General features: G+C 45.1%; 1 protein-coding gene across 2 annotated transcripts in view; it reads left to right on the forward strand.

Moving 5' to 3' along the window:
- Window positions 1-23,539, forward strand: part of BTBD11 (BTB domain containing 11) — a 162,976-nt gene that overhangs the window by 128,554 nt on the left and 10,883 nt on the right. The window contains exons 5-12 of one of the 2 annotated variants that reach the window (XM_041481697.1): window positions 359-524; window positions 3,851-3,940; window positions 7,120-7,221; window positions 8,317-8,410; window positions 8,523-8,658; window positions 10,290-10,510; window positions 11,915-12,093; window positions 18,401-18,472. In XM_041481697.1, coding sequence (XP_041337631.1) covers window positions 359-524; window positions 3,851-3,940; window positions 7,120-7,221; window positions 8,317-8,410; window positions 8,523-8,658; window positions 10,290-10,510; window positions 11,915-12,093; window positions 18,401-18,472 — 1,060 coding nt within the window. The remainder of the gene's footprint in view (window positions 1-358; window positions 525-3,850; window positions 3,941-7,119; window positions 7,222-8,316; window positions 8,411-8,522; window positions 8,659-10,289; window positions 10,511-11,914; window positions 12,094-18,400; window positions 18,473-23,539) is intronic. The other variant, XM_041481698.1, reaches the window with a different exon arrangement.

Here is a 23,539-nt window from a genome sequence, read left to right on the forward strand (position 1 = left end):
TCACTGAAAGTTTTCAAGGATTGTGGGAACTGGATAACTTTGCCAAGCAGTGACAAAACTTGTGGTGAGAATGTATTGTACATTGCCTAAACAGGGAAACAAAATCAAGTGAAAGCTGTGCTTTTTTTCCCCAGTTTTCGTTGAAATTTATAATTTGTCCCATGAAAGACAGACCAAGGGCGGTCTCCCATTAGCTTGCATTATCATTTCCCATTCAGCATTTCCCTTGCACATGCAGGTCAAAGGAGAATGGATGCATGCATGACCTAAATCCTTCAAAACCAGGGCACAGTATTATTTTCCCAGGGAGGTCTGTCCTCTGGTTGTCCTCTGAGAGAGTTTGTTTCTCACCCCGCAGGATCGACGACTGTTTCTGTGCCTCTCGGAAGCTGGATGCAGTTGCCACCGAGGCCAAGTTCAAGCAAGACCTGGGCTTCCGGATGCTCAACTGCGGCCGGACGGATCTGGTTAAGCAAGCCATATCCCTGCTGGGGCCGGATGGGATCAACAGCATGAGCGAGCAGGTAACAGGATAGACGTGTACAGAAGCAGCTGTGGAATGGGAGAGTTTTGTTTGCTTGGCACAGGAAATGAGCCCCAGATTTCAGCTCTACATAGACAGGACCTTAATGCTTCCCCTTCACTGAGTTAAGGCACTGCCAGGTGAGCGCCTATGTTGTGAGGTCATTTTGAGTTGTATTGATTTGCCAGTACCGAGGTAACTCAGCATGAGGATGACTGCAGCCCCTGAAATCTTCTTAACAGTGAACTGAGTCGAGTGAAGGCAGAGGAAGATCCCCAGAGAGCTTAGTGTTGAGCTGAATACTTAAAACTGCTACAGTGCTGTGCACAGTGCTGTGAGACAGGGCTTTGTGAGGTGAGCAGCCTTGCACTGCACACAGCTCTGGGATCTGTGCACTGCCCAGCCTGTCAGTAAATGGTTAATTTCTGGTGCTCTTTAATGGATTTCAGTCCAGTTCGAACAGACCTCGCAAATATGAATGTATCTCTTCAGTTACCCCTCCACTGGTCATTGTTGCCAACATCCACCAGTTGAAGAGCCTGAATTTCCTTGGAGCTACACCTCCGTGAGGCTGGTGGCTGGGGATAGAGCTGCCCTCTGCAGCTACCTACTGGCAGCTGTCTGCTGGACTGTGGTGCCCACCGAGGTGGTTCCCCCTTCCCAGAGGGAGATGATGGCTTTGAAAACTAACCTTTCCTTTTGAAATGACCTGACCTTTCTGATGCCCCCGATGAAAGTCTGTTGCTTCATGTTCCAAGAGCTGTGGCGTCTTTTTTGACAGGAGCTGGATGGCTGCCACCTCTCAGGTGGTCACAAGGGACAAGATCTGGACTGTTCATGGGTTAGGTCTTCTGAGATGAAAGCTGTTCCAGGAATGTGATTTATGTTGCTGTTCAGTAGCTTCAGTCTGAGTTAGTATTGTGGATTCATCTGAGAAAATCTTAAGAAGAGGGCAATACTTCCTGCAAAAAAAATAGTATCAGACTGCCTATTCCAAGGTTCATACTTTTTTAAATTACTGTTATTTTAAGTTAGTCTGAACCTGGAAACTTCTCACAGCATATTGCCTCTGTCCTCCAGGCTGAAAACTGGGAACACTCTGGCTTGATTCATCAAAGTACCTAATCATATGCTTAACTCTGAACACGTGCTTTTACATCCTATTTGAGTGAAAATTAAGCCTGTGCTTTAATGTTTCGCTGGATCAAATGTCCCACATCTTGCAGGACAGAGCCCTAAGTCATACAAAGCTGAAAGAAATTCAGTAATTTCATATTTTGCCAAAAGCCAAATACCCTTTGTGTTGATTGCACACATTGTTACTGTGTCCTGTGTGTGCTTCGAACACTAATGCTGGGCTCATTAAAAATCCATTCCTCCCACGTGCAGGGAGGGGGGTGAGTGGTGCTGCAGCCCAGGGCTGAGCTGCGGGTCAAGCCTGGGGAGACTGAGAGAGGCAAAAGCAACAGGGACAGCAGTGCCAGTGACGGGGAGGTTAAAATCCTCATTAACTCTTTCAAACCCTGACACTGCAGCATGACATTCTGGGCCCCTTTTAGTCAGTGTTAAGTCCTTGTTCAGCTGCAGCAGGGTCAGGACACCTTGCTTGGTTCACGGGCTGAGCTTTTGCTCTGGATATTGCCGCAGGACTCCTCACTGTGGCTGTCCATGTGCTGTGTCTTGTAGGGAGAGCCCCAGTATTGGGTTTTCAGATTCTTTTTACAGATCTGATTGGACCCCTTGTGCTCAATGAACACTTGCATTAATTACCCAGTGATGCCACTTACAGAAACTGAAAAACCAGTTGAAGGAACTGTATTTAATTTTAAGCTGTTACCCTATCCTCATGTTCCAAGGCCCAAGCACAATTTTTTTTGTAATTTGCGTGGTCCTGTTTGTTCCCATAGTGTTTACCGACTGCCAGAGGAAATGATTTGCCACTGGCTGTGGCTGAAGTCCTTTCAAATTCTCTTTGCAAATAGCTTCAAGTCACCCAAGAGCTCTCCTTGCCTAGGATGAACTTATTTTTTCTCAATAATGGCATGAGGCCCCAAGTACTTATTCCACGAGTACACTGCAGATTGGATCCTGTGAAATGCTCCATGTCTTTCAGGGAGGACCTAAGGACCTTGCAGGGATAAAACATTAATTTATATTGTCTCTACAGGAGCAGCCTTTCCTTACATAAGCACCCACTACCTTTAGCCCTTCACACAAACAAGAAAACTGGGGTAGTTCAGCAAAAACAGTGGTGCTGGGCTCTTCCTAGGAAGAGCAGTGTCACAGCTCGCTGCCTGGCCAGGACAGGTACCTCGAGTTTCCCTGAAAATAACTTCCCTTCATAGCAGCACTTGGGTTAAAGAGCAAATGGACTGTGGTCTAACAGCAGATTTACTGGGGGACCTCAAGGCAGGCTGTAAACACGCATCAGAGGTAGCTGCATGCTTCAGGAGATTTACTGCAAAGCAACTGGTGGCTGTTGGTCAACCCCCCCTACTGTATTTAATAAGCAGCTTTTGCTATTATAGTTTGCAGTATGTTTAATAATTTTGTTCGTGGTTTCATCTGGACTCATTACCACAGCCACAGCAGTACTTCCCTAAAGGGAAATGGTGATCAGGCATATCAGGTATTTCAGATTAATACAAATTGCATTGTGGTGATTCTGTAGTGAAGGGCTACTTAATCTACTTTTTCTCCAAGCAGGGCCATGTTTTCCTAGATCCAGCAACTTGCAACAAAGCTGTCTGGCATTTCATTTAAAATTAAGTCCATGTTTGCTAGGGAGTGCTATACAAAGCCTTGACATTTCCAGCCCCTTACAGTATCCATGTTGAAAAAGCTGTGCTCAAATCTGGCTGATCTTAAAAGGAGCTTGAGATGTTTTAAAGGCTCTTTTGGTAATTGAAAAGTTAGATTTTAAGACACTCTCATCATAGAAAACTGAATAGAATTCTGGTCTTTCTAAAATACCAGTGGAAATAATGGTTGCTTTGGTGAAAACGTGTCTCTGTCCCCAAAGACAAAAGTGCTCAGTTTAGTATACAATGGAGGTGAGGCTGGCAAGCCTAGTTTCACTCACCATGCTGAAGACAACATGAAAAATACAAGCAGTAAGCACAAATGACAAAAAAGATGGAGATTTTTACAAAAATGTTTGACTTTTGCTACTCTGAGGGGCATGTTTGTAACAGAGGTAATGGCTTTCATTAAATACATGCTGTTAGTCTTGGTGATATATACTTAAATAATTGTTTTTTGAAATCAAAGAGAGTTCTGTGTTAAATTTGTCAATTCCTTTGTTTTTTAACTCCAAAAAATGACTAGGGCATGACTCCACTGATGTATGCTTGTGTCAGGGGTGATGAGGCTATGGTGCAGATGCTGCTAGATGCTGGAGCAGATCTGAATGCTGAGGTGAGGACTTTTTGTTGGTTGTATCTTTTTTTTCTGTTGTTTGTTTACGTCTTAAACTACCCCCTGAAAACGTAACGGAGCGAAAATCTCAAGAATGGAAAAGAAAACAAATCTGTTTTATCCGGGATTGGGGCCACTTGAAATGAGCAGTGAAATCAAATGGCATTAGGTTAACACTGGGTTCCACTGCACAGAAGGGGTCCAGCCATTGGAGTTAACCCACAGGTAACAGTGATTAGTTGTGTTTGCACACTGCAGATGAATACAGGCATTAATTGGCACTAACCCTGAGCACAGCTCTAATGCTACTAGAAGGACTCACTGAATCTCAGCTGACTTTAAATGGAGAAGGTGAAAGAAACACCCACCTGGTAACTTGCCAAAGCTCAGCATTTCTATGCATATGGATGTTCCAAGTAAGCATCCCCAGCACACAAGAGCCATATAGGTTCCATTGTTTTGTTTGACAAAGTCCCTTGGGCTAAAAACTGTTGGATGAGGAGCTTGAAGCTTCCAGAATGTAAATGTCTCATTGATGAATGTGTATCACAAACTCAGGCAATCTGTCCACCAAAGAGATTGTTGTCCAGCTCAGTGCAATGCAGGTATGTACATTTTTAAAGAGCCATTTGAAAATCCGTGTAGAGTTATTTGTTAATGATTCCAGTTTCAATTTGTTGAGGTCATGAGTAAATTAAGCTGTCTGCTTCACTTATCTGTGTTCCATCTGTTCTGTTTGGACTTGAGCGAGCTGATAAATTGGAGTCACTGCTTCAGACAGATGTTTTGCACTTTGAAAAAGTCAAATTTAAAAAGTAGAAATGGATGTCACCTGTAGGAGACTGACAGTGTCATGGAATCAGCTGGTGATTTCAGTTCCCCACAGTCAAGCACACCACCCTCAAAGCTGGCAGTAACTGAACAATTGAACCCTAGTCAGTCCAAAGACTGGATGGGCAGGGAGGCTGATCTCTGCCTTAACCCTGCCTTATGGCTCAGATGTGAGGTGGCATTATTTGGTTCCTAGGATGAATTTTCATTAGGAGCAGTCATCCCGATTGCTCCAGTAATCTTCCAGGCTTGAATCAAATGCAAATTTAAACAGTTTTGTCTTCCTGAAACTGCTGACATATGAGAGAACAGCTCCAGTGAGGAATGTGAACCTCCCCATTTCACTGCTGTAGAGTGTTTGCTCTAAAATCAAATGAAAACACTTTTGGACAAGAACTGTGAATAATTATGGCGTGCAATTATACGATGATTTGTGCACACCACAACCAACTGTGCAAATTGGGCAATTATGGCAAAAAAAAAAAAGGCAAATCAACCATGAACAAAAATAAATACTCTGTCAGGTGCTGCATAATTTTCTTCCTTTCACTTTGCAAATATGTTTCTAAAAGTAGCCTCAAATGCTGGGCACCTCCCTTTTTGATTGCCCACCCTTAGTGAAAATGGACTCATTTCCAGATGTGCTGAGAAGCTGCAGTTTGCTCTGTACTCAGTGAGACCTGTAGCTGCTCAGCCAGTTTCATCCTTAAAAGCTTATCCAGGCACAGGTCTTTTGCAAACACTGTGTTGGAGAGAACTCTGACTTGGGGGGGAAAAAAAAAAAAAACACCAAAAAAAAAAAAAAAAAAAAAAAAAAACACAAAAAAAAAAAAAAAAAAACCCAACAAAACAAAAAGGAGCAAAGGAGTTTAAGTGACTTCATTTTCTTTGCTTGCTGCTTTACATGGACTGCCCCGAACAGTGGTGGGCATCATGCTTGAGGAGGAGCTGGATGCATTCACTGAGCTGTGGTCCTGCCCATCCTTCCCCTGTGCTGCTCTTGCTCCACATCCCAAACCCCAAGGTTTGAGCTGCTCAATCCTCTTCCTTCTGACCCAGCTCAGCCCCTGAGGAGCCCTGTGTCCTTGTTCAGAGGCCGGCATACTCCTTGTGGTGCCCTTTGAGCTCTCTCTTTGGCAAATCTGGGTGGTAACAGCCAGGTGCTGGTGCAGATCTGGTAAGCTATGGGATCTGCACGGGGTCTTCAGGCTTTGCCTTCATCCCTGTCCTTAGGACTGAGGGCCTGCTTCTGGCAAAACACTGCATGTGGTGCTTGGAAATGAGAGCTGCTGATGGAACCGGATATTTAAAGACTGGCCCTGCTCCCCTGTATGGACTAAAGTGCTTCTGACTAGTGAAAGCAGAGCTGGCTGGTGAGACAGAGATGGTGCATCTTTTACTCTGATTTTAGTCCTCCTCTGAAGATCAGTAACAAGATTTTGAATTTTACTGTCACACTCCATCTGAGTGTGCAGCCTTGGATTGCAGATGTTCATTAGATTCTACCAGCTCTGTGAACCTCATCAATATTAATACCTCTATTGTTAAGACAGGGAAACTGAAGCAAAGAATGATTATTCATCTTCCCCAATGTCTACATTAGAGGCACCAGGCACTAAGGCATAGAAAATGGAAGGAGCAACCTGAAGAATAGCATTTTGTTTTCTAAGGATATAGTTTGCGTCTCTTTTAACTGTCACCACCCAGCACTTTTAGCTCAACTCAGACAGGAAAAGGCAGTAAAAAGGATATTTTCTTAAACATTTCTGAAGTGACACTCTGACCCATCACTTTTCAGACTTTTTTTTTCCCCCTCTGGTGAGAGGGGAGGAGCCTGGAAGAATGCCTGCAAACTCCAGGGTAGGGCTTGTCATGTGTCTTTCATGACAGCAGTGACAAAAGTACTTCATTTAAGTGCAAAGAAATTTGGCTGGGCCTGGGGCAATCCCAGGACCCAGGACTGTTGGTACGTGGCCTGGTGAAGTCAGTGGGAATGGTCCTTAGCTGTAAGTGTCCTGATCCATCCTTACTTCCCCAGTGTGTGCTGTTATAACCAGCTGTGGATGTTTTGCCCTTGTGCAAAAGAATCTGGTGGCCAGTGGTTTAGATGGAGCTACAGTAGTTGGTAAAAGACTTCATTTGGTAAGAACTCAAATCAAGCTGTCAAATCAGCACAAACAGTTTTAATATTGAGAAAAATTTTGCAGGAAAAAAACGAAGCAAATCATTTTATAAAGCACCTTTCCCAGGTTTTCTATTTCACTTACTCCCTCACATGCCTGGCTTTCAGGCAGGTTGAATTTTGTTACATATAGCTCTTTAAAAAAATAACTTTAATTTGTTTATAGGTTGTCAGTACTGCTCATAAATACCCATCCGTCCACCCTGAGACCCGCCATTGGACAGCTCTGACATTTGCTGTGTTGCATGGACATATTCCTGTAGTTCAGGTATTATTGTATTTCCCTACCTGCATCTCATTCTTTTTTTTTTTCTCCTCTTCAGTTCTAATTACATCCATCTCAAACCAGCATCCTCTTGTCATACTCATATTGGTTACTTCTGCTTCTTCAAGAGTGTACTGATACATGATAGATTTACAAAGTGAATATGGTGTTCAAACCTTAACCAATATGAGGCTTAAACAGGACAATTTTAAAGCAAAGTTGCACCAAAGAAAGTCTGACAACTCCTTGTGCTCCTTCCTGACCACTTGTTTTATATGTTTGTTTATTCATTCATTGCACTTTCTTACACTGTAATATTCTAACAAAACCACTGCCCTGTTGGGAGAGAGGTGGACAACAGCTCTCGTGCTGCTCCAGAGGGGGAGAATCCCTCACTCTCCTTACCCCATCCAGGTGTCACGTGGGATGTGCTGGCTCTGTGCTTTGGCATCTCAAAAGTTGAGAAGGTTTATTCTTCAAAACAGCTGTGTGTGTGACACGCTCAAGCACCAAAACTTGGAAGGCCTTAAGACAGAAATGGCCAAGAGGGGGCTGGAACACAGGCTCCATCGTGCTCTCCTTGGCCACTTTTGTTTTCAGTGTTGTTGCTACTTATGTGGAAGTGTCCCCGATGGAGACCACAGATTTTTGGACTCATTGCTGCAATTGGTTCTTAAGAATTGCCTTTCTTTTGGCCATGTCTTCATATAAAAGATGGAGACAATTGAAATCTGACCCATTTTTGGATGGTGCTGGGCTTCTAGAAGACCATGAAGGAAGGATGCTTTTTGAGCTAACTTTCTTCCATCTCCAGTGCATTACTTCCTAACACTGACTGTTTCCCATTCAAAAACACTGGGTTACACTTTTTTGGCTCTGAAGTTGGACGCTGGTGCTTCTGGTGTTTGGCAGCGTAAAATGAGCGAAAAAAGGAATGAATTAGCCTCTGTGAAACAATGGGCAGAATTTGCATGTCACATGTCTCCATTGTATCTGGTTTGCAGATAACAAGAAGCATTAGATTCTCATTTGTCACTGTTCATGAACTCTGAAGACTGTGATACCCCCAGTTGCTCTAAATGGTGAATTTCTTTCTAGCTATTGCTGGATGCTGGAGCAAAGGTAGAAGGTTCCTTAGATCATGGAGAGGAAAATTACTCCGAAACTCCTTTACAGCTGGCAGCAGCTGCTGGTAAGGACTTTCTTTTTCCTCCCGTTGTAACAATTCCTCAGCTGGGATATGTGGTTTAGGTGAGCAAATACTGGATTTTAAAAGGAGTACAAATGCTTCTCTTGCCTTGCAGGAAATTTTGAACTGGTCAGTTTGCTGTTGGAGCGAGGAGCTGACCCCATGATAGGAACAATGTACAGGAATGGCATTTCCATGACTCCACAAGGTGACATGAACTCTTTCAGTCAGGCTGCTGCACATGGACACAGGTAGAGTGGGAACAAGTCTAGTGGCATCCTTCAAGTGCTACTTTTTTGCCTGGGCATCCAATTTGAGCAGATGGGTGAAATTTCTGCATGAACAATTGAATGTGCCACCAACTGAGCAGAGATGTAAGGCTTTCTGCTAGCATGTGAATTAAACCAGTTGGTGGTACAAGCTGCGTTTTGATTTCTGATGTAAAAAAAAAAAAAAGGAACGGGACTTCTTGTGCTGTGTTCAATGCAGTGGTTGTTAAATGGCAGCGGATGTGACAGCAGAAAGGAATGTCAAAAACATTCCTTTGGAATTTCTTGATATTTTTCTCAGGTTTGAGTGAATTGTGTCTGTACTGCTGCAGCCTTAATTTTGTTGAATAGATTTTCTGCATCTATGTTTACTGTACAGTCCTGTGTGTCTTAATGTTGTTTGTATGCTGCAAATTTAAAAAAGAAAAGAACTACTGAGATGAGCACCTGGCATGCATGACCTTGCAACGCTCAGGAGTTGATGGCAGTGTAATGAATTAGTATAATGATCTTCACACTCCTACTTTTCTGATTGTAGCCATCCAGAGGAACATAGATACAGGTTAGAGACAGTACCTACCGTGTGTTTGCTTAGAGACAAGCTGCCAGTCTAACAACATGCTCCCGGCACGTCAGGGTGGGTTCAACAGCTCTGTCCATCTGGAGCCTGCGAGGGATCCCTGGCACACACATCCCAGGACACTTTGGGTGTTGAAGTCTCACATTCACTCAATGTGAATCAGAGCCACAGGCCCAAGGAGAACCTGGGGCTCTCCGTGGCTTGGCTGTGGCCTGTCTATATCACAGACTCTAACTCTTGTGTTCCTACCTGTATAACACTCACACACACCTCCTTCCTTCCATCTCTGCCCTAAATTTGTTTGGGGCACACCATGCTGCACTGTAAGCAGGAGCAGGGGGGACACTGGCGTACAAGGAGGGCGGGCTGCCAGTCAGTCTGGTTTCTCTTCTCACAGCTGCAAAGCCAAGGGAAACTACTGAGGTCGATGAGTTATGCTGGTGTGAACCTGAGGGCACAAAGTCTCTGAGTCTGGGCTTTGTTGTTTGATGGCCCAGCTGGATCAGTGGTTTTGTAGAGTAGTCCCAGCTGTGCTTGAACCTGCCCTGACTGGCCTTGTTGAATGTCTAGCTGCTCTAGCTTTCCCAGACTGCTTTGAGTGTGAATCGAGTGGTGGTGCTTTCAGTAGCTCCAGGCAGCTCCCTTTTCAGGTGGCTGCCATGGTGGGAGTCCCAAGAGCTTGTCCAGAGGCACCTTGGCCTTCCCTGGTTGCTGAAGAAGTCTTGAGTCACATTTAGCTCACGAGTCTTTGTTCCCACAAGATGCCACCACTTGTGCAACATCTGTGCGGTTCGTGTCCCGACAGCAGTGACTTGCAAACGTGTCCCAGGCAGTGCAGGTGGGCTAGCAGGAGCTGTGCTTGCCTTAGGTCTGCTCTCAGCTGGTTCTGCCATTAGCTGGAGTAATTTCTTGGGTAGGTGTCCTAACTTGCCACACAGCAAGTAAGCCTAGTGCAGTGAAAGCCTGGCCACTGACTCTGCCCTCCCTTTCGTCTCCTCTCCTGCCCCCACCTCTGTCATGCTGTGATTGACAGGAATGTTTTCCGCAAGCTTCTTGCTCAGCCGGAGAAGGAGAAGAGTGATATCCTGTCCCTGGAGGAGATCCTGGCCGAGGGCACGGACTTGCCCGACTCAGCAGCAGCTCCACTCTGCGCCAGCCGCAACAGCAAGGCCAAGCTGAAGGCCCTGAAGGAGGCCATGTACCACAGCGCCGAGCACGGCTACGTGGACGTCACCATCGACATCCGGAGCATAGGTCAGTCCTGGGCTCCTTCCTCTGCTTCGGCCGGGGAAGGACCACTGTGAGAAACATGTCCCTCCTGACGGGCTGTTGCTTAAACCGACCACAGTCACATCTTCCTCAACTCTTTCGGAATAGAAGGTGATGGGAGATCTGACAGGTTCCCAGCCCATTCCAGCTCCACAGCACACCCTGTTCAGGGGCCAGTGGCTTCTTTCTGCAGGACACAGTGGTTTCCACCAGGAGCCATCTGCACTGCTGCATGAGTGTAGGTAAGGCTCTGGCGCAATGTTTAGCTGTCATGGGTCACCTCCAGCTGCTTCTCTTTGGCACCCTGCTTTAAAGCAGTCCACCATTAAAACAGCTTTATTTTTCAAGACTCCGAAGGCAGGAGCAGGGAGCTGACTCCTTGGTATGCCAGCTCTGCCAGTGAGGGACTTGAACATCATACCCTGTGAAGTTGCTTCTGCCTGTGGGTAGGGTGGTTGTGTGACGCAGATGGAAATCGATCTGGACTGTGTGTTTACCATCCCCATTCATCTGTTCACAGAGAAAGAGAGATCCAAGTGCCTGGTGTGCCTCTGCCTGGGGCAGTGCTCCAGCCCTGGGGCCATGGGATATGGGTCAGAGTGTGCAGTGGGCTGTGCAGGCAAAGACCCGGAGATGAATGAGAGTGGCAGGGGTGCTCTGCAGGCATTGAACATTTTCTGACATGGAAGGAAAAACCTTCACTTGCCAAACACCAGGCTTGTATTTCCTTCCACTCCATTCTGTAAGAGCAGAAAGTAGGTCACATCCAGCCTCATTCCTGCAGAGGTACATTAGCTCCATGTGCTTTCTCGCTCAGTGCATGGGAGCAGTTCCCTTTAACTTCCTGGAGAGTGGTTCTGCCATGACAAGCTGCTTGAAAGGGCTGATCTGCTTAACTCGCTCAGTGCTCTTTAGGGAAAATACTAATGATCAGGAGAGGACATGGGGCATCACTTAAAGCAAGTTTTAATCTGAAGACCACCAATTTGAATCCAGGCTGGTAGTGACCAAAATCAGGTTTTTTCACCGTTTAATGGCTCTCCAGGGCCACATTCAAACAAATGAGCTAGTGTAAATCTAGTTTCCAAAAGGCTTTTGCAGCGCAGAACACCACAGCAATTACCACAAATTGGTAGTCTCAGCAGAGAAGCTGAAGGCTAGATGAGCAGAGAGACCACAGTCTTCTCTTAGCATTTGGAGGAAAGCCTCTGTGCATTAGCTCTAGGATGCACTGATACCCATCAGCCTTCTCAATTAGGGATGAATAGGAATTTGATTTCTTGAATGATTTGGCAGCTTTCGCTTAAAATCTTCATATCAGTAAAGGTAAAAAGCAGAAGGACACGACCTTGCCTGGGGCTGGGAATGAGCTGTGTCCTCGCTCTGCAGGCGTTCCCTGGACACTGCACACGTGGCTGGAGTCTCTGCGCACGTCCTTCCAGCAGCACCGACGGCCCCTCATCCAGTGCTTGCTGAAGGAGTTCAAGTCCATTCAGGAGGAGGAATACACTGAGGAGCTCATCACACAAGGGTTGCCTCTGATGTTTGAGATACTGAAGGCCAGCAAGGTAGGATGAAATTGTGTGTTTTAAAGCCAATCAGCCTTATTCCCATCCTGTAAGACACGAAAGCTTGCAATATTATTTTTGAACAGCTCTCCCAATGGTTGTTTAGACTGCACAGGATTATTATTATTATCTGTATTATGTATCTCGGGTTTTTTCACTGTGGAAGCATGGGTTATAAACACACAGGCTAATCAGCTCCTACTAGAACAGCCTAATAACAGGTGCTAACAGTAAGCTGGAGAGACAACAAAAGCTGGTACATAGTGGAGAAATTAAAGTCAAAAGGGTCATGGCAGTGTGGCAAGAGATGTTGATAACGAAGCCAACCCAAAGAATAATTTCACCCAGCTTGTTTTACAGAACCATACAACAAAGCTAATATCCATGTTTACTTTGGATTTCTTTCATCTGTCATGATTTTCTCTTCCCTTCATGTGGGATTTGGACTTCTAAAGCTTGTGAAGAGACTGGTTTCTACAAGCAAAGAAAAATATAATTTTTCAAATTTTCTGTGTTTGCAGGTTCCCCAGATTTATTCTTTCAGCTACATTTTTTTAGCCAAACAAATCAGACTAATAAAACCTTTCCAAGGAGGAACGATTGGGTATGCAAGTGTAATGGCAAAAGGGATGATCATGGAGCTGGCAAGGAGAGGGAAATGGCTTACCTAGAGAAGAATTTAAAACTTGTTAACCAATTACTGGTCCCTCAGAGAGTCAGTCACTCCCAAGGAATGTCCAGTCACTGTCTACTGTTACCAGAATATCATTGTAGTGATGAAAAGCATAAAAATTATTTAATTGGTGTTCTTTTTCCTAATACTCCACAATACATGCTGGTATGGCCTTCTAATTGGTAAACTGAAAGTAAGTAACTTTTATCACCCAACTCTATGTGTAACAACAAGGAGCAAATAATTTTTAGCAATAGCCTAAATAATGTGAAAAAGGGAGAGGTTGTGGTATAGGTACTCAATACTAAATATTCCAGGCTTGCTATAGCTAATGATGGCCTACATGGATTTATTTCTTGTATCTTGCTGCAAAAGCAGGCTTGGACTAGAGTCCTGAGCAAATCCTGCATATTCGTTCCAGCATTGTTCTGATTTTTGCTCCCATGAGCCTTGCCTTTGCAGTTAGTTTCTATTGGATGAGTATTTATGGAGAATATTTTGAGATCGGTTTTAAGAAATTGTTCCAAATCCTAGGATTTGTAGATTCCTTGTTCTGTACTCACTTGAGTTAATGTGTGTTCATCCAGAAACTACCAGCAAAGTGCTGTTTGGTTTGAAAGTTGGTATGAAGCTAATCATACTGAAAACTTAACAGAGAATTAAGTTTAGGCCATGTAATCTAGGATGAGGGGTGACTTTAATTGCTTTTCTCCTGGGTGGCTGAAGCCAAGGCCAGCAATCATCATTAGAATAAATATTTTGCATGGGATTATCTCTTTAGTACATCTATGTCTTCCACAGTCTGTTGTAGGAGACCTGGGAAAAAAATAAGACTGCTACCTTCTGCTTTGGGTTCACTTAGAAACCTAAAATATGGAGGGGCAAAACAACTGAAGTATCACAAAAACCCCTACATGATGAAGAAGAAATCTGTGCTGATCTTTATGCCTGCCCCTGGGCCTGAGGGAACTGCCTGTCTTCATGCATATTCACAAACACACACTACACAGTGTTTCATAGTCTTAGAAAAAATAATTTATCATTCTGGGACACTGTAAGGGTTTACAAATTGTCTGCAAATGTTATGAATTATTGTGGTGGTTTGTCCAAATGGCCTCTTACAAAGCTTTCCCAGACAGAAATGAGGAAAGAGACTATGCAGCCCATTGGAAGGAATCTACATAAATTCATTTGTAGGAGAATGAGCCAATAAAAGTTCTCCCTGGTCACTCCATAGAAGGCAGCTGAGGAGAGCTGAGATTTAAAGGATCTTCTGTTCCCCTTCTCTGGAAGGGCTGAGAGCAGAGATTTTTGTGTATACCCACAGAATAGAAATCTCCTTTAAGAGGTGCAGAAGGGCCATAACTGTGGTTCACATCCCTCTCTCTTGACAGCAAACTGTAAAGCTCTGCTTTTTGTAGAGCTGTGGAGAGAGGAGCTTGATTTGCCCACACGGACATGCTTTTCCCTGTGGGCTGGAAACTTCGAGAGAGATTATGACTCTTGCTAAACATCACAGTCTGGCCCAGTACATTTCCTTAATGAGTTTTTCAGGGCAAAAAGTATAAAATAAGCAACTAGGAAGCAGAGAGCCACTTAGCAGTTCTTTGCTGATGTAAAACAAGATGTCCCATTTGCTACATATTGTGATGCTCGGTATATTTTAATTGCATGGCAACTTGCACCTAGTAGAAATGGCATTTTGCGTTCCTATAAATAGTTCCAGCTATCCCATAATCTCAGAACAATTTACTAATATTAATGAGTTGAGACATGAAAAAAGATCTTATCTTCCCTTCACCAACAGGGAAACTGAGGTAATTAAACAGGCAGATTTTCAGTGTCTCATGGAGTGACAGTCCCAGTCTCAGAGGCTGTGATAACCTGGATAAGCCAGACAGCAATGCATAGTGTTGAGTAATTTGGCCAGAGAAGCTCCCCAAAAATCCCATGGAAGCATAAGGGCAGGTCTCAGGGTAGGAAGTAAACTTTCCGCCCCCACCTTCTGCTTTGCATTGCCGTGCGAAATGTTCTTGCAGGTTCCCAGGCCATGCAAAGAAAAATGGCCAAATGCTATAGATATGAAAATATTAAAGAAAACGTAACCAGTACCTACACGAGCAGTGTCAGATATGAGGAATCCCTTTTGTCTTACAGATGGTTTATAAAATGCCTGTTTCCAGAGGATACAGATATGAGGGTTTATGTGGGAGCTCTACCAGCACTGATGCTGGTGACCTGTAGGGTGGCAGGGTGGAACTCCATTCCCATCTCTGTGCTGGGATGCTGACAGTAGAAACAAAAAACAAAAACCCCAACAAACAAAATTGCAGAAGTCCTGATGCTGTAACACAGAACAGCAACAAAAATCGGCGAGTCAGGCAAAACTGGCTGAGCTGAAGTCCCTGGGTTTATTGCCTTTGTTCAAGCTGTGAAGTCAGTGGGGGAGAACAGTGTATAGGTTGCACATGGGTTGTTCACTGCTGCACTGAAGCCCTGGAGGAAGTCTTCCAAAAGCACAGCTGAAGGTTTGATACCCGGCTCCTGGTGGCTTCCAGTGGGATGGAGCTCTTTTCATTTCCTTTCATCCCTTTAAATGTCTTCTATCAGCTGCACCATTGAGAATTGCATGGGGAGTGGGGAAGTAGCAGTGTTTCCATGCTGCTGAGGCAGAGCTGTGAGGACAGAGAATCAATCTGCAGTTGCTCCCTCTGCAGCTCCTGCTGTCCTGCAGTGAGTTTGGGTCATTACCAAATTAAAGATCAGGGTCAAGGCACTCTGGAAAAAGCGACATCTGTGGCAAAGACATGGAGAGCTCAGTTTAAGGCACCTCTCCTAAAAGCAAGCAAAACCCAAACTGGAAAACTCCAGCAACTAAAAAATGTCGATGACACATGATGGTTTTGGGACACTGCATGGGTAGAAAAGGCACTGCCATTTAGGGATGGATTCAATCTCTTTGGAAGACAAGCACACAAACATAACCTGCTAGAAGTGGTTTTGACAGGGCTGTGTGAGGCAGAAGCCAGAGAGTCACTTCTGGGAGTGAGTAGCCCTGAGCTAAACTTTAGCTGCTGTGTAGAGCAGAGTCGAGTCCCTCAAAATTAAAATTATGCTGGAGATCTTGTTATGGAAGAATGATAGGAAGATAGAACTGAATTCCTGCCTGTTGGCATCTGTGTTGTGCTCTTCATGGCCTGGGAAAACTCCACCAAAACTCCTGACTGAAAGCTTTCCTTTCCCTCCAGCTGAAGTTAATGTTTGCATTGCCTGAGCTTGACTCTGAGCTGGATTGCCCACCTGCCCCATGTCAGAGGACCATATATACCTGAGGAGTGCCCCCCCAAACAGAGGCTTTTAAAAGAGCTGTATGGGGGCTGCATCCCAGTCCATGGGCTTGTAGTACCTGAGGTGAGGCTCGCAGGTCAGCTCCTCTGTTTTTGCAGAGATTCTCTTAAGGATAATACACTGCATTCATCTCACTGAATGTGCAGAGATGCTTCTGTGTCCTCTGTCTACAAAAATCCTGGAGCTGTTCAGTTTGATCTTGACATTTCCACAACCTGAAAAGACAGACTCAAACCACAACCTTGGAAGTTAAACACATCTGGCCTTTGGAGTAGGTTGGGTTTAGGTTTGCACTCCAGGGCTCTGCATAAGACTGAGTTGTCATTAAATCACCCAGCTTCATCCATGTAGATTATCCAACACCTTTGCCAGTTGTAGGAGGTCACGAGCCAGTTTCATCCACTGCTTTTTCTGCCTACAGCAATTTACATCAGCTTGACTTTGGCCTATTTTTTGGAGAAAATACACAATCTTTTAATTCCAAGTAATCTCTCTTGCAGCGTTCTCCCTTTCCCTCATAGGATCAGTAAGGAAAGGAGCTCTTTGCCATTTCTTTGGATCCTGTGTGGCCGTGCATTTCCGAAGTGCATGTGTGAGTCCACACGTGCATTGAGCACATGTGCTGAAGCATTGTCTGAAGCTCCTAGAGGTGCTTCACACCAGGAAAACTTGGCTTAGGATTATAAATGCTCCTGCTAGTGTATTGTCTAAGACTAAATCAGCTTGAGAAGTCATGGGAGCAATCCTTCACTGCCATACCTTCATTGTATTCTGAAGCTCGCTATCCATCCTTCCCATCCATTTTTGTCAGTGACAACGTGTTTATTTTATTTAGTTTATTTTAATATTTAGCCCATTAGTGAGGTGCTGGACAGTCAGGCTTGTTGAAAGATGCAGGAAACTACTTTACAAAGATGTTTCCTCAGGATTTAAAATGCCTGCAGCTTTTGAACCTTTCAAAATGCACCTACAGGCAGCTGAATAAATGTGCAGGAGTGCACAGGCTCTTTTGGAAGGCTGAGGTGTTTGAATAACAGCCATCAGTCTGGTGTTGACAGTTATTGAGAACAAATAGCAATTCAGAACAATAACCAGTTTTAAAATTCCAAAAGGATTCAGGCATGTGGGTATCTTGAGAAATCTAGCCTATATGGTTTCAAAGCTAAAGTACTCTTTCAGCAGTAACTTCTCCATTTGGAAACCAAAATCTCTTAAAAGGAAAGTTGTGGAGTGTTTTTTAAAATATATCTTCTCAGAGACAGCCTCTGTCATAGATGCACTAATTACTGAAAAAGTATTTTCATGTCTCTATCAAACAGAAGGCAGCAGGAAAGACTGAAGCATCTGGCTGTTGTGTTCCAAGAAAACTTTCAGAAGCTGAAGCTTGAGATGAGCATTCAGTTTCTCTGTTGCTGGGATTGATTTCTCTGTTTTTCTGGATTTGATTCTTCTAAAACAAATGTTGGAGAATGTCAACAGGCTCAGCTCATGCGTCTTCTCTACTAAGTCCAGGCATGGTGGTCAGCAAAAAACCAGTATTTCCCCAGGGTCTGCATGTGACCTAGAAAGTGGCACTGGAAGACAAGGAGCTAGAAAATTCCACCTTTTTCCATTGCTTCATGGTGGGCTGAAATGAATGTTTCAGATGAGCTTGAGTGAAGCTGTATTTTGTTGCATGAAGCCAGAGTGCCCTGTTCTGCAGGAAGGGCTAAGGGTAGAGAGGAGAGGTGAACCCTGCATAGCACTGGGGCAGGCACTCTGTCATAATCGTGTCCCAAGGGAAAGTCTTCCCCTGGGAGAGTGTTGTCATGTTTCTCTTACCTGGAGACCATCAGAAAAGACTTGTCCAACTGTCTTGTTGGACTGCTTTTCAACAGAAAACTGAGCTTTTATTGTAATGAAAGGTTTCACTAGGATATTTGTTTCCCACATAATATTTTACCTTTCTTGAAAAAATTAACACCTGAAAATGGAATATTTTGGCTGATGACTGAAATACTTCAGCTGAAGAAAAATGCGAAATTTCTACAGAGGAGACGGGCTCACCAAAACCTGCACTAAAAATAACTCTGAAGACATCCCAGGATACTAAATGGTCTGCTTATGGATTCCATGGCGTGGCTAATGCCCTTCTGTGTGTCATCCAGTGCCCAGCCAGCACGTGGTGATCGATCTCTTGGCTGGGACTTGCTGTGATTTTGTTAGTCAGGTTTCACTGTTCTCAAGCAAGTGCAGTGATCTGTAGCATTGCCCATTGTCACTTGTAGCACTTCTGTGTCTGAACAGTTCCGAGCAAGCCGGCGCCAGGTTATCCACACATGTACATCCTGCATTCTGCGTGTGAGATGCGAGCGCCAGGTACTGAGTGGCATGTTAATAACACACTGTTAACCCCATCCTGTGGTTTCATAACACACATTCAGCTTGGTACTTACTAACACAGGTTTGATTTTGTTCCTACCCTCTGCTACCTTGTAAAATATTCCCCTGCCAGAGGCAGGAGCCTTCTTCATTTACAATAAATAAATGCCGTGGATGTGACACCTTCCCTTTTCTGGGCTCTCACCCGGGGATTGGACTGTGCCCGTGGATCTGAGCTTTTTACATACAATGCACAGCTGGGATATAAAGAGCCTTTTGAAAAGGAAGCTTGGCAGCTTTCCCAGAAGCAATGGAAGGGTCCATTGCTGCCTTACCTGTGATTAATTCTTTTCTGTTTGTGCTTGCAGTGGAGGAGCTTGAGCCCAGTGCTAACAAAACCCATTTTGTTGCGCAGTTTACTGCTTCTAACTGTAGCTCCAACCTCTGGGGCTTCCCTCCCTTTCCAGCTGTTTGACTAATATTAATTATGTGTATGCTGCTTAACCATCTAGGAGTGACCATCTGAAGTGGCATTTATTTAGTTTTGAGGCATTTGGTGAGCATGAATTATGCAAGAGAACGGTAGTGGGAACACATGTGCAAGGGTGGAGACAGTTCTGAGATGGAAAAGAAGGTCTCAGAGTTTGAGTGCTCAGGGATGGGGTACAGCAAAAAGCCCTCTCTGTTACTTCATGCTTTATCATCTTTTTCTGGGAATAGGGAGCATGAATAGAGGACTAATTCAAGGGTATCCCAGCATGTCATGGATAAGTTCTCAATGGGCTCAGGGTGTACTGAGACTGCCACTGCTGGAACAGCTGCTGGGGACTGCATGTGAGATGGGTGACTGGAAACAACACTTCTGCCACTCTGAATTTAGCAGAGAAATGGGTCCCCCGAGCTTCCTCAGGAGAGAGAAGATACCTTTGCCAGTGCCCCTATTCTCTGAGCAGTGTGGTTTCTCAGCTTGCTGGGGAGTTGTGTATTAACAGGCAGACACCAAGCCCAGAAGAATAAGTGTTACTTTTTCTGCCTTCATGTTGTGAGCTGGGCTTTTGGTGAGCTGTGGTTTTTGGGCTATGTGGTAGAGGAATTTGAGGGCCTGGTAGACTTAGGTTAAAACAGCATTAATGGAGCTGAGCTGGTGAGTGTAGCATCAGTAGAAGAAAACCCCAAAATACTGCTTGGGATTTCAGAGACAAAGGAAAGAAGCCTGACTTGTTACCAAGAGGTTAGCCTTGTACAGGGCAGCCACGTAGTGGTGGTAGGCTGTCTGTAGGCTGGTAAGAACTAAGCAGTGGGGTTTGAGCAGTCTGCAACACACATTTTGCCCTGCAGAGTTTGGGGCATAGACACGTGTCTTGCACAGACATTGGACAATATTGGCTTTGTATTTCCCAGTTGTGTCCAGTGCCTTGTAGGAACACATCCCAGAATGGCTATGCTGCATTGATCCGTGTAACCTGGAATGAAGGAAGCACTCCCAGGGTATGTGCTGAAGCCTGGAGGAGACTTCCCTGAATTCTGCCACAGACCTTCGTCAGATGGACATTCAGGAAAAAATATCCCTGCACTTCCCACCCAGGTCTTCACCTCTTCTCAGATCAATCAACAAGGCATCTCTGGTCCAACAACTTGAAAGCCTCCAGCTTTGCTTCAAAAGAATTTATAAATTCCCCTCACAGTTCAAGTGCATTCAGCAGGACTGGGGAATTCCTTTAGATCTCTGCTGAAGAATGCTTTTAAGTCAGGAGACTGCTTGTATCTACAAAGCAAAGTTGCTTGCTCACCAACCAGCTCTCTGCTGGAAGCACCATCTCCCTCAGAAGACTCGCTGTTGTTCCCTGTTCCCTCTTCCCTATCTGTAAACTACCCCATGGCTAGGTAAATATTTTTATTATATCCTGTGCCAAACATTCTTCCCCCTCCCACAGAAGAAGATGTGCGTCGGCTCCCTTGGAGTGCAAATGAACGCCCATGACTAAAGGGAGGCTGGCCTTGCTCCAGGTGCCAGCCTCACACATCCTGGCACAATGTTTTCCAACATCAAACTGCAGCAAGAAAACAAACTTTGGTTTACTTCTCCAGTGTTAATCTTGCTGCCCACAACTGCTGCAGTTTTGCTTTCACAGTTAGGTTGACAGGATGAAAAGATAAACAGGGAGGAATTATCCATCTTGGTGCTTAAGTGGGAGCTTCTAAGCACCTCAGTGTGGGCACTGTGTGAAAGTGAAGGTTGAATAGGCTGAACGTGTCCTCCTGTCTTTCAGAGGAATGCTTGCCCCAGGTCATGGAGTTGCTCCCAGTCACTTCTTGGCAGCCCAAGTCCTCCAAGAGCAGGATTTGGCTTTAAAAAGCCATTTTTCCCCAGCCATCCAGCTGCACATGAAGTATCCCTTTTCCCTCTCCTATTTCTGCCTGGTTTATTGGTAAAAGTCAGCGGAGGCACTGTGGGGAGCAGATCCAGTGCCACAGCCCTGTGAGCTTGGCTACTTGCTGGGGGTGTGAGAAGCAAACTTGGCGTGCTGCAATAATTTACCAGTCCTCTCCCTTGCTGCTGTTTGTTAGCAATGACTGTAAATAAGCACAGCTTTCTTGCTGAGCACATTTTTTGGCCTTTGAATGGCATGAGATGTAAGTGTTTAATGATATCAGTAGAAGCCAAAGGTCTCCAGCCTTCTCTCTGCCAAGTGAGGTCAGTGTTCTGCATGGGAGGTCTGAAGCCACTGTCTGTCTGATGGCCCTCTTTCTTTGATGTGTCCATCCTAAGGTCTCTTTTCTCTTTGTCCCACTTCTGTTCCATGTCTTGGGGTTTTTAAGCATCTCTCGTGTGAGTGTATCACATTTTGAGCTAATTAGAGCTTAGTTTACACCATATTTTTCATGGGCTTGTGGGCAAAGTGATTTTTTAATGGGCTTGTATCTGCAAACCACATAGCTGGTGACCCAGGGTGCTGGTAGCCCTCACCCGTGTAGGCAGGCTCCTGTGGGATTGTCTGCAGGCATGACTGGTTCTTTATGTTGGTTGGACTTACTAGTAGGGATCCCCTTCTCCCACTTGGGTGGCTGAGTTTGGCCTGTCCTTCCCTGGTCTCAGTGCAGCTGGATGTCCTGGTCCATGGTCCTGTGGTTTGGTCTGGTGAGTTGGGCCTCCAGCTCCTAACAAGGCACAGCAAAGCCAATACCCAGATTTTCCATCAGCACGTTCCCACAGACACCCTGGAAGGAGGAGATTCATTGTCTTTGTTGATGCATGTGTGTGTTTCTAAGAAGCTATTGTGTAGGCACAGCTGTGGCTGGGACTGCTGAGTTCATGGAACCCATGAAAACCTCAGTGACACAGACAGGACCTGTGCACCCAGCAGATTGGGGAGGGGGCTGCCAGAAGCTCTCCTCTTCAGTGCACTTTGCTTTTATTCATTGCAGGGAAAGGTGAGCATTGTTTCTCCTCTCCGGAAGCTTCCCTCCACTGTAACCATGGAATTGTCCCCATCTTCTGTTGTATTTTCTGACTTCTAGCATCTGCCAGATCCAACTGGGAGCTGCCCTGCTGGTAGTCAGCATCCCCCTGGACGTGCTCCTCCCTGCCTGACTCAGTCGGCCCTGGCGCTCCGGCACAGCCCTTCCGAGCAGAGAAGATATTGCTCTTTCTGCCCTGTCTGTCTAAAGCTTCCCCTCCCAGCCCTCCCAGCAGCTGAGTCACTTCCTTCTTTAAATCTGGCCTTAAATCTTCCTTTTCTCTTTAGCCTGTGATTCACTCCCTTTGTGAGGCACTTTGCTGAGTCTGACAGGAGGATGCAGAACAGTGAGATGCTCCTGGGGTGAGACGCCCTCCTTGTCTCGGGGCCACAGCAGTGAGCCCTTCTCTGAGGCTGGGCCCTGTGCCTGCTAAATGGTGTCTCTCAGTATGAGAGTTTCTCTTATCTTAGAGTTTCTTTCAGTGCTACATCTGACGTAGTAATAGGAGCCAACTCCTGCCTGCGGCGAGTGCGTGTAATTTCCTTTGACATCAGCATGTGCCTGTGAGGGAACAGCTCTACCCCTTCCCACCCTGTTTGATTAGATTCAGTAAGAGAGTCATTACAGCATCTCTGCCACTCCTCCTTGTCACTCGTGGGGTTTAAGGAGGACTTCTGAAAAGTACTCAGAGCAAGGAAAGCTTCAATTTCTGCTTCTAAAGCCTGGAGATATTTTTAATAGAACAAGTATATTCCTCAAATTTTTATACTCTTTTTTTTTGGTCCCTCACCTGCTTATTTCCTTGGCCTTTGACCCTCTTATGTCTAAGTGTCTTGCCATTTCACAGCTTCCTGGTGTAGAGAGACTCACCAGCCAACAGGGTAGTTAAAAGATGGCACCATGAATTAGCAGTGTGGCACTGCTGAACTTGTCTAGACTTGCTCCAGTTATCAGCAAAGTGTGGGATAAAATTTGCCAAAGTTTTTAAATCCTGCTTTCATCTGGGACTTAGGTAGTTAAGCATTAAATACATTTCAGTACCCTTGCATCTTAGGCATACAAATACTCAAGGTGCTTAGGAAAGCATCTTATGGGTGCCTTGCCCCCAAAGCTGGGGCAGAAAGGGGTAAGGCCAGGGAACAGACCTGGTTCTATGAGGGTCTGGCTTCCACAGCACAGTGGTGCCCACACTGGTGCCAGAGGTGTAAGAGCACATTAATGAAACATTTGGGATTAAATGAGTGGCTGGCTCTGGTGCCTCAGTCACTCTCTAGAGGAAGGGTCTGTTTGTGAGATTGCTGCGCTTCAAAACGTGTGCAGGCTGTGCAGCTGCATCTGTCTGCAGCTCGGGTTTTCTAAGATGTGACCATTTTCTTAAGAGCAAAAAATAAAGTCATTTTCCAGTACAGTATGTCTGCAAATAAAATGAACTCACTGTTGTAAAGGAACTTTGTTTTTGCAGAGGGGACTGGGCTATGGAATTTTGTAGGCAAAGAAGACTTGTCATCCAAGGAGAAGACTTCTTCATTTAAAATTATTTGTACAGGAGACATAGCAGTCAAGTAAATGAGAACTGCAGTTTCTAGCAAATGCTAATAATCGTAA

The sequence above is a fragment of the Pyrgilauda ruficollis genome, unplaced genomic scaffold (assembly GCF_017590135.1).
Source record: "Pyrgilauda ruficollis isolate IOZ18807 unplaced genomic scaffold, ASM1759013v1 scaffold56, whole genome shotgun sequence".
Classification (NCBI taxonomy): Eukaryota; Metazoa; Chordata; class Aves; order Passeriformes; family Passeridae; genus Pyrgilauda; species Pyrgilauda ruficollis.